At 41.5% G+C, this 11,452-nt stretch overlaps 1 protein-coding gene across 1 annotated transcript; it reads right to left on the bottom strand.

The window, feature by feature from the left end:
• Positions 1 to 205: 205 nt before the first annotated feature.
• Positions 206 to 6,553, bottom strand: pkdccb (protein kinase domain containing, cytoplasmic b). The gene is made up of 7 exons (XM_035753745.2): positions 5,897 to 6,553; positions 5,208 to 5,324; positions 3,544 to 3,815; positions 2,707 to 2,786; positions 2,250 to 2,357; positions 1,277 to 1,453; positions 206 to 981 (listed from the first exon to the last, which is right to left on the bottom strand). The coding sequence occupies exons 1-7, from the start codon at positions 6,491 to 6,493 to the stop codon at positions 875 to 877; spliced, it is 1,458 nt and encodes a 485-aa protein (XP_035609638.1). The 5' UTR covers positions 6,494 to 6,553; the 3' UTR covers positions 206 to 874.
• Positions 6,554 to 11,452: the final 4,899 nt, after the last annotated feature.

Raw genomic sequence — 11,452 nt, 5'->3', positions numbered from 1 at the left:
AACAGATTGTGGGAAGAGAGGGCTGAAAGGAGTGCATACACATGCCCACATATTGTGTGATTGGTTGGTTGGAGTAGGGTATAGAGCAGATCAATTCCTATATTGTCACTAACAAGAATAGAATATGCTATTAGTTCAAATTAATCCTAGCATTTGAATTGCATACTGTTTCACAAAGACAGACTCCGAAACAACAAAATATATTAAAGTATTTATAATATAAAACAACCATAATAACAAAGTACAGAATGTCAAGTACAGAATGAATTGTCATTGAACAGAATCCCTTTCATTGAAAAAGTTAAACAGGTTCACACCCACAAGGTGTACATATTATACACAAACAATGTAATGATAATTATATTTTAACATCACATATGGCATTAACTTAATTTGGCATTAAAATCAAAGACAACTACTGGGGACTGGAATGGTTGTAATCATCTAGGCCAACTGCTGTGATGTAAAGCACTTATATGCTTGTTACCATGTGCAGCCCTCAATGCACAAACCCGTATCCCTATCCCAAGCCGCAAAGTTTCATGGCGCATTAACATCAAAGTGTAGTTGTTTTTTTTCTCATCCAGGCATCAAACAGTCAGAGTGGGGCTTCGTGTCCTACCACTGGACCAATGTAGCCTCGCAAACACAACACACAATGCAAATAAAGAGAGAGGGGGGACTGAACAGTGAGGACACTATTTTTTCATAATTATATCTGATGGGGAATCCCTTTAAATAATTATTGGCAGCATGCAGGATTGGCAGCCAGATCAAACAAGCCACTGAGCAAAAGCCCTATAAATATATCACATTCATTCATTCGCTTCAAAAACACCCTCCCTGCATTCCCCAACTCCCGTTGTCCCACTCCTTACACCGTAGTTCCTGGTGATGCTTTAGTCTTTTTCAAATACACCTCCGAGTTCCCATCTGTAACCAAATGGCTGAAACCACTTTGGAACGAGGCGAGGAGCCGTCCTGCAGACAAGCAAAGGCAAAGAAATAACAAAAATGCCAAAGTAAAGTTCTTCAGTGACTCAGAATTACAGTACATCTCAACTGGAGCTTGATATCATGTTTAAAGGCCAAATGTTCAATAAAGAGAGCACCCATAAAAGTTTACTTAAGTATTAAGGGGTTTAAATGTGAATGCTTTAGGCATGCTTATTAATGACAACTAGGAGTTCCCAAAGATAAATCATTTTCCAGTTCCACTCGAGATGACAACCACAATTCGGTCAATGCCTCAAGGCTGACAGTCAGTGACACTAACCTGTCCAAGTCCTCTGGTCGCTCAGGCTGAAGCTAGTGCACTGAGGAAGGGAGTTACAGATAAAGGCCGCCTCCTTGTCGCTGTGCACCGACAGCATGCAGCCTTGGTGGTTGTACGAGGGCCAGCATCTGTATTCCATATTTCCAGAGGTGCTCATGCCTTTCATGACTGCATAATCTAATGGGGGGAGAAGAAACACCAGTCTTTCAGAGACGTTGTGGGGCCTGAGCCAAACTCATCTGCTAAACATTTTCATGGGCTGCAAATTAGGAACGCCTGACCCCCTCCGACCCAACATCAGAACAGAAGACAACTTATTCACAGTGAGGGGAAGATGGCAGGGATGTCATGTTACTCCATTGGTACTCCTTCACCTAAACCTACAAGGCCGGGGGTAAAAATGTTGGAAGGGGCATATTAATAGGGGAACAACCGCTCCAAGTTGGGGCATTAGTGCGGCAAACAGAAGGCTCTTTATAAGAACACTCAGTAGAAGAAAATCATCTGGAAAAAGGGAAGACATTGGGATTATCTGTTTTATTTTAAGTCTTGGACAGTGAGTCTCCCATGTATATCCTCTGTCTATGGAGTTCCAGATACTCAAAAGTCAACATACCATTCATGAGATCTATAGGCCCAGGAATCAATTTTGCCTGTAACTGAAGACACGTACTTGAGAACTAGAGTTCTAAAAAGGAACTGTGAACTGCTTTGCCGTGACCTAGCAGCTTACAGTGTTAATATATCACAACACTGTTGGTCTAAAGCATTCCTTCATATTTCCAGACTCAGTCCAATCAATCCACTTCCCGAGCTTACTATGATTACTACTCATAATGTAGCCGTATAAACCATTGAGCAGCTTGAAAAAACAGCTGCAGGATCTGGGCCAGTCTGGAGCACTGTAAAAGCCATTTAGACCAAAGAATCAAAGAAAACAGGAGACTGTGGTAAGAAGGGGTTCACTTCATACCTCTGATTATTGACGAAGGCATGTTGTCCAGGTGCAGGCCGGATTTGTACAGATGGAACATGTCTTCAAAAGCTTCCAGCGTGTCATTCACATCCCCTTTCAGCTCTCCTGGAGAAACACAGCGGAACTGGTCAGCACAAAAAAGGTATGAGTGGAAACACCCCTGGAATTGGTCACACGCTTGGTCATAGGTGAACAATTTGTTTTTCCTGGTCAGGCTAATGTGGTCGGTCATAACACCTGACTCTAGTTATGTTCATATGTGGGGGAAATGGTATTGTTCACCTAGAAGAAGAGTATGACCAACTCCAACTTGGGCCTAAAGATTTTCCTAGTCAGGCGCACATGGTTAGGGAAAAACTCTAGGTTTTAACATGACATATGAAAGGGCCATATTTGGTCTTTCCAAATGATTAATAGTAATGGCGGGTCATGTTCAGTCTACTCCAGTCCTCACCCGTTGAGTTCATGATGTGATCCACCAGATGTCTCAGAGCAGGCGGGGCTTGGTGAGGCAGCAGATAGGTGAAAAAATACCTGAGGCAGGGTAAAAGAAACACTTCTCATTTAGACAAGTCCCGTCACATATTTCATGAAATGTTGACTCTTCATCACACTATTAAACCAAGCATGCAGTAAACCTGGCAGAATCATGAGTGAATATATGTAGCCTACAAAATGGCAGTGTCACAGAACAAAGCGAGCTATAACACATCTCACCCACCTTTCCAATGCTTAAACAAAAATGTAGGACAAATTTTACTTTCCACAGCTAGAGATGTGTTTCTATCAAACTGACTTATTATGGATAAAGGTATGTGCATGATGACATAGGGCACATAAAAATAACTTTTGTGGTTAAATTCCATCAAGCTAATCAATTGCACTTTCACCACCCTTATTTGATCTATAGCCTCATGAACTGCATGATTTCCATCGCGTGACTCCAAGTTTACTTTGATATGATGGTTATTGTATCAATATTTGCACTGCCATTTCTCGCATAATTAATTTTACAGACGGAAAAATATCCAACCATGTCGAACGAACAAATTGTCTGTCGGCATTTATAAGATTGTCCCGGCATGAAATGGTTGGATGGAAACCTGGTTATTGGAGAGACTCCGTTAAGCATGTTTTTTTAGTCTAGCAGAAACTTAGGCTTCATCTGGATCTGGGAAACTATCCCTAGGAGTGCAGCAATGACATCTCACCAACCTGGTAAAACACTTGAAAATGGCTCTGTATTTTTTTACCCAGATTTAGCCTAGCAATGGGAGTGCAGCTATATTACCTGTAGGCGTTGTAGAGGTTCCTCATCTCGTTTAGGCCCTCACACACTCCCTGGGCCGAGCAGGGCAGGCTGAAGTTGCGAAGGGGGAACTGTAAGATGCAGTCCTGGTCCATCTGACAGGCAGGCTCCGTCACGCTGGCATCATCCAGGTCTGTGAGCTTCAGCTCCCCAGACACCATGACAAACTGACGGGGCTGGAAGTCCAATAGAGCCACTGAACCCAGAGGGGAGTGGGAGAGGTAGTGGAGAAGCCTCACCAGGCCCAAACAAACCTGAGGGAAAAATGTACAGGTTGGATGTTGTTGACATTATGGTTGCCATTGTCTACTCTGTTGTCCATTGACATGTACAGTATATGTCATATGTACTTGGTGATATGGGGATGATGTCATCATATGTGATAGTATTATTCTGACAGTCTGCTCTTTCGCCTATGTCCTGTGGTATGTAAAAAATATGTGCAAGAAAATACATTGTAATACATTGTTGTTACAAGTGTAATTAAAGGGTTACTACACAGGTTTATGGGCAACATCTTGTAACGTGTTACCCACTCTAAAAAAGGAAAGAAGAAGAAAACGAATTATATTGCACAAAGACTCTTCTTGTATCACACTGCTTTTTCAGAACATTTGTGCAGTTGCTGCATCACATCACATCTATGCTTGTTACTGCATCCCTGTACAACATGAGCCATAGAAGAATTGTCAAGATGAAACAAAGTGGTGGAACAAGCATCGTGTTGGCACAGCCCACAAAGAAATGAAACGGGTAGCATTTGCCATGCGTTGACGCGGCAGAAAATGATTTTGTCACGCTGCAAACATAGTTGGGACATTAGGTAACCCGCCGAGTCTGTTGAACGTCTCTCAGTGCAGCCGCAGCGCTATAAAAAACAGAGGTGGATGAAACCAAACACCTTTTTGAATGACTCTACAGCGGTGAAGCGTTTTGCTCCGAGAGACCAGGCACGTTGAAATAAGTGTTCCTTTAACACCTCACCCCTAACTGTTGCTCACTGTTACTCATTTCTCACTTTCGTGGATGATTGAAATTACTTGGTCTGAAGGAAACAGGAACATTTATGTACTTCTGGACATATACCCATGCACACTCATATGCATGCTCCCTCACACACACACTATCAGTGTCACACACACAGTACGCACTACGCACACTAGAAGATAGTAGAGGGCTTAAGGCATGAGAAGAGGGGACCGACATTCGAGATCCGCCTAAATGCAGACATCTGTCCTTCAGAGTATTTGATCAGGCTCAGTTGGAATGGAGATGGGGCCTGGGTTAATCCATTCCAGGCAAAGAATGTCATCCTCCAACAGCAGCTCCTTCTCCACCCCCATCCCTCCCATCCCCACCCCAGGTATGCCCCAGAGGGAGCCAGGGGGTGGGCCACTCCTGATTAACACTCTCTCCAGGGATGTGGAGGAGGAGGGGCATGGAAGAGAGAGGGAGATTAAGTGTGTGTGTGTGTGTGTGTGTGTGTGTGTGTGTGTGTGTGTGTGTGTGTGTGTGTGTGTGTGTGTCTGTGTGTGTGTGTGTCTGTGTGTGTGTGTGTGTGTGTGTGTGTGTGTGTGTGTGTGTGTGTGTGTGTGTGTGTGTGATGAGAGATCAGAGAGAGACAGAGGGCCTAGTGGTCTTCTTACCCGAAATCGTTCCTCCCAGGGGCTCTGTAGGAGCTGGATCATCTGCAGTGGGAAGCCCTGCTCCAGGATGGCTGTGATGCCTCCTGCCCCCACACTGTCCTCGCAGTGGCCTCGGAGCTGCAGAAAGGAAATATGTTATACTGCATTATTAGTGTCACAGTAAACCTGACACCGGGAATGTAAACTAGTAAAGCATAGGGATAAAATTATGTGAGCGCAGCATAATAATATCAAAACACATGTTCTCAGGACCTACCAGTACAATGTGGTGTTCTACTCTGGCCTATTACAGTGAATAGGTGCGTTCATAAAGGTATTCATTAAACTGTGTTACACGGTAGCCTGTAAACAGGTTAGGATTGTTTACATTCAAGTTGCACATTTGCCCGTAATAATAGACTTTGGGGATTTTTACACCTATTCTAGGTTAACAGATAGAAAGGGGCATTGTATCTCCTCCAGCTGTGTGACTCAAGATCAGGGGAGATTCAAGAGGTGTAATTGAATTACATGGGAAGGTCCTACAGATGCAGTGAGGCTTTTCATCAATATTCCACATGCAGCAGAGCATATAGGCACAGGGAAGCAGTTAGCTCCTTAAATATACACCCTGGAGATCAATAAAGTTATATTCTACTGTTTACCTTAGGCTAATTATTTATTTAATGAATAATACTTTATTCACGTACCTTTATGATGTTTGGATGTTGCAGTCTCTGCAATAAAACTATTTCTTTTTTCAGTTTAAAAGACACAAGCTCGTGACAGCCCAAGGGGTCTTTAAAATCCTCGAGACATCTCCCCATGTCAGTTCCTTGATCGTACACAGTTTTCAATGCCACAGACTGTCCCTCCGATAGCAAAACTTTAAGTACTATTTTGGTATAGCCCGAGCCAAGGATATCCACAGCTTTCATATCAACAAGCTGATCACAGCCAATATGATCATTATTCATTCTAATAGATCCACTGGAAACGTCACTCTCATTCTCCAAACTAACATCCAAATGTTTACTTTCAAATGATTTGTGCTGCCCAAAGTGTCCCGATTCATCCAATAACCTCTTTACCCCAGAAGAGATGAGGAAAGGAAGAATTTCCTTGCGTCTTTCGTTGAGTTCTCGAACTAATCCGTTACGCTCCATAACAAAACCATCCTCAATAGTTCCATTGGTAAAAATTCCTTTATGAACTCTGAAGTGCCAACTGTTCACAAAAAGACTTAAAGAAAAGACCAGGAAAGCTAAAAGTGCCGCGGCGCACAGAGAGCTGCCCATCGTTGACATTTCGTGCGCGGGTCGAAGGAAAACGCACTGAACTTCAATCGGAGGAAGACCTCTTCTGTAGTCATGACAAGAGAGAAAGGTTGAGCTCGTAGTTTTCACCTCTTGTGGCACGCCCCAGAGGCGTGTCTTCCCTTAAAAGTAAAATCCTGCCCCTGATTTAGCTAGTGCGGGGTAATTTGGAACATATGGAACTATTTTAAGATACCTTGGATCATTTAGCTACTTGATTTAGATTTTTGGACCCTTTAGGTATACAGTGCTTTCTGAAAGTATTCAGACCCGTTCCCTTTCTCCACGTTCTGTTACATTACAGCCTTATTCTAAAATTGATTAAATATTTTTTTTTCACTCATCTATCTATCTACATACAATACCCCATGATGACAAAGCAAAAAAACGTTTTTAGAAATGTTTGTAAATGTATTACAAATAAAAAACAGAATAGCTTATACAGTACCAGTCAAAAGTTTGGACACACCTACTCATTTAAGGGTTTTTATTTATTTGACTATTTTCTACATTGTAGAATAATAGTGAAGACATTGAAATAACACATATGGAATCATGTAGACAGTTCAAAGTAGCCACCCTTTGTCTTAATGACAGCTTTGCCCACTCTTGGCATTCTCTCAACCAGCTTCATGAGGTAATCACCTGGAATGCATTTCAATTAACAGGTGTGCCTTGTTAAAAGTTAATTTGTGTAATTTCTTTCCTTCTAAAATTTGAAGGTAGGGGTGGTATTCAGAAGATAGCCCTATTTGGTAAAAAACCAAGTCCATATTATGGCCAAGAACAGCTCAAATAAGCAAAGAGACATGACAGTCCATCATTACTTTAAGACATGAAGGTCAGACAATTCTGAAAATTTCAAGTACTTTGAACATTTCTTCAAGTGCAGTCGCAAAAACCATCAAGCACTATGATGAAACTGGCTCTCATGAGGACCGCCAAAGGAAAGGAAGACCCAGAGTTACCTCTGCTGCAGAGGATAAGTTCATTGGAGTTACCAGCCTCAGAAATTATAGCCCAAATAAATGCTTTACAGAGTTCAAGTAATACATCTCAACATCAACTGTTCAGAGGAGAATCAGGCCTCCGTGGTAGAATTGCTGCAAAGAATCCACAGCTAAAGCCCACTAATAATAAGAAGAGACTTGCTTGGACCAAGAAACATGTGCAATGGACATTAGACCAATGGAAATCTGTCCTTTGGTCTGATAAAATTAGAGATTTTTGGTTCCAACCGCCGTGTCTGTCAGACGCAGGGTAGTAGGACATGATTTGGAAAGGCACACACCTGTCTATATAAGGTCCCGTACTTAACAGTGCATGACAGAGCAAAACCCAAAGGAATTGTCTGTAGATCTCTGAGACCATGTCAGATTGTGTCAAGGCACAGATATGGGGAAGGGTATTAAAACATCTATGCAGCATTGAAGGTCCCCAAGAACACAGTGGCCTCCATAATTTTTAAATGGAATTAGTCTGCAACCACCAAGACTCTTCGTATCGCTAGCCAGCAGCCAAACTGATCAATCGGGGGAGCAAGCCTACTTGAAGGTAACAGCGCTTACTATTGCTCCTAGTGGCCGGTTTCCACGTCGTCTCTTGACGTCCTCAGACATGGCTAGACGTCGAATACGGACTTGTGTCATGGGTGAACTGGCTGTCTTTTTTGTACATTTTGCTATGAGGATGAGAGAATTATACATTTTTAAAGCTAATGTCCTGCTTTTCTACACATTTTGCCATGAAGCTCACAGAACATTTTGCTGTTTTTACAGCTAAATTCCTGTGGTCCCCTTAACCTTGCGGGGGCTGCGGGTGTGTGTGGTACACCAGTGCCTAGGCAAAAAAAGAAGAGTGCGACCATGCTCGCATGCACACACACATTGAACACAGTGGATTTTTAGCAGGATATGGGCATCAATATTCAACAGCAAAAAAGTAAAAAAAACTGTTTGCTTCTTGCAATAGTATGTTTCCTACTCTACATGACAGAGAGGCATGTTTGGTCTACATCAGTGGTTCTCAACCAGGGGTAGTACCCCTGTGGGTACTTGGCTTATCCCCAGGGGCTACTTGAGTAGATTCTTGAGACCATAGGCTTACTGGTAAAATGGATGAGGGGGTACTTGGTGGTACAGTAACCAAAAAAGGTTGAGAACCACAGGTAACATGTTTCCATCTGAACATTCAACAAAGTTGTGTCCTGCTGAATGGAGCCCAGGACTGACATCAGTCTCTCATACCTCTCAGGCGGTCGATAAGTTCTGAGTGTGTCTTTCCAGTGCCATGGTTCTTGACAGCAGCACACCCATAGGGACTGCCACTACAGCCAGTATAAACACTGCTTTGCATCTCCTACACTGGTGGAGCTCCCTGATAATGTCAATAAAAACACATACTGTCACACAAAGACCCCATTGCAATGTATGCTCAGACCGTAAAGCAGTAAAGCACCAAAAGCTGGTGTGTCGAACAGTACACAAAATATGGTGATTAGTAGTCTAACAGTAATATACAGGTAACTGCCAAAAAAAAGGAAACACTTGAGTAAATTAGGGATACAAAGTATATTCAAAGCAAGTGCCTCCACAGGTGTGGTTCCTCAGTTAATTAAACAATTAACATTCCGTAGCCTAATGCTTAGGGTCATGTATAAAAATGCACAGTTGTCCATTATTTTGGCTACCATGACTAGAAGAAGAGATCTCAGTGACATTGAAAGAGGGGTCTCAAAAGGATTGCAGGGGGTTTAAAGGGTGTGCGTGTGTCACCAGATCTCAACCCAGAACACTTTTGGGAGATTTTGGAGTGGCGCCTGAGACCGCGTTTCCACCACCACCCACAAAATACCAAATTATGGAATTTCTTGTTAAAACTTCTTAAGGTATAGGGGGCAGCAATTTCACTTTTGGATAAATAGCGTGCCCAATTTCAACTTCCTGCTACTCATGCCAGGCATATAAGATATGCATATTATTATTAGATTTGGATAGAAAACACTCTGAATTTCCTAAAACTGTTTGAATCATGTCTGTGAGTATAACATAACTTATGTAGCAGGCAAAACCCCGAGGACTAACCGTTCAGAATCTTTATTTTTTGGTCTCTGTCTGTTCATTGTGTTCTCATTGGCAAATTATATTTCTTAGGAACCTGTTTTCAGTTCCTACTGCTTCCACTGGATGTCACCAGTCTTTGGAATTTGGTTGAGGTTATTCATTTGTGCAATGAAGAAGTAGGCCATCTAGGAACTTGGTAACACTGTTGAGAGTGCGCAAGATGTGAAAAGTAGCTTTGGTTTGTTGTCTTCCTGTATTGAACACAAATAGATCCGTCTACAATTTGATCGATTATTAATGTTTAAAAATACCTAAAGTTGTATTTGAAAAGTAGTTTGAAATATTTTGGCAAAGTTTATAGGCAACTTTTGAAATATTATGTAGCGACGTTGCGTTTTTTGGAAGCTGTTTTTTTCTGGATCAAACGCGTCAAATAAATGGACATTTGGATATATATGGACAGAATTAATTGAACAAAAGGACCAATTGTGATGTTTATGGGACATATTGGAGTGCCAACAAAAGAAGCTCGTCAAAGGTAATGCATGTTTTATATTTTATTTCTGAGTTTTGTGTAGCGCCTGCAGGGTTGAAATATGCTACCCTCTTTGTTTACTATTGGGCTATCATCAGATAATAGCTTCTTATGCTTCCGCCGAAAAGCCTTTTAAAAATCTGACATGTTGGCTGGATTCACAACGAGTGTAGCTTTAATTGAGTATCTTACATGTGTGATTTAATGAAAGTTAGATTTTTATATAATTTTTTATTTATTTGCTGCTCTGCATTTCCCCTGTTTTTTGCCCATAAGAAGTTTTTAAAGAATGGTGTTGCATCCCTCCAATAGTGTTCCAGACACTATGCCAAGGTGCATTAAAGCTGTTCTGGCGGCTTGTGGTGGCACAACGTCAAGACAATTTATGTGCTGTTTTCTTTATTTTGGCAGTTTCCTATACCTTTTTCAGAGGGGATTAACTTAGCATGTTATTAAATAAATTAATGTTGAAAATAGATAAGGAGAGACTTTAGTCTGAGGACACCTTTGCACACACCAGTGTCACATACATTACATTGAAAATAACAGTTTGAAAATGATCAAATCTAAACTAACAGTAACATTTGATTTCTTAATTCATATAAAATAAATATAATTAATAATTAATTGAGAGATAATTAATGTAAACATCTTCATGCAGATGGATGAAATAACCATAGTCGCACACTTTTCAAATGTTGTCTGTTTTAGATGGCATTTTTCATGGGCATCAGACTGGCACTGTACAGTATTCCTCACTAAAATTGCATAATCTTCTGTTGGGTACAGTGGAAGAGAAAAAACAGCTAGCCAATTGCCAGTGCTGGAGAAATTAACTGGATCTCTACTTAAATGAAAGCCCAGCAGTTCTGTTAGGAAGCACTAACTCTAGGTTTAATGGCATTAAACTTGTAACATAGCTGATTATTAACCATTACTCTCGATCCTAGACCGAAGTTCAGATTAGATGATTCATTGTGAAATGTTCACAGTTCCCACTTTCCTTACTGAAATATATAATATGGTTGGTCATTTGGGAACAATAATTCTGAGAGCATGCCTTTTTGTACTCCTTGCCCATTTTATCTTCCTATCTCTTGTCATAAGCAACATCTTGCCTTAGGGGAGAAGGATACAAATGTTCCCAATTATGGAAATCTTTCCACTCAGTCTTGAGCTGCAAAATCATTTTTAAAAATTGCTCATATCACAAATCACTGGGAAGAGATCTGCCACGGGAAATTACCATGGGTGTCAGTTCAGATCCACCCCTTATCTGGAGCAGACAAAGCTATAGGTGGGCTGGGGATATAGCAACTTTAGCGAGCTGGGGGCATTAGCCTCAAGACATGA

Source organism: Oncorhynchus keta, chromosome 35 (genome assembly GCF_023373465.1).
Source record: "Oncorhynchus keta strain PuntledgeMale-10-30-2019 chromosome 35, Oket_V2, whole genome shotgun sequence".
NCBI lineage: Eukaryota > Metazoa > Chordata > Actinopteri > Salmoniformes > Salmonidae > Oncorhynchus > Oncorhynchus keta.
This window is presented reverse-complemented; position numbering and strand designations above follow the sequence as displayed.

Bases quoted from the DNA above. Each gene is read 5' to 3' on its own strand.
- pkdccb (XM_035753745.2), bottom strand. From the start codon at position 6,493: ATGTCAACGATGGGCAGCTCTCTGTGCGCCGCGGCACTTTTAGCTTTC. The intron at 3,816-5,207 runs GTAAGAAGACCA...TTTTTCCCTCAG, and splicing joins CCTGGGAGGAACGATTTCGG to GTTTGTTTGGGCCTGGTGAG. The intron at 982-1,276 runs GTTAGTGTCACT...GCTTGTCTGCAG, and splicing joins CGACCAGAGGACTTGGACAG to GACGGCTCCTCGCCTCGTTC.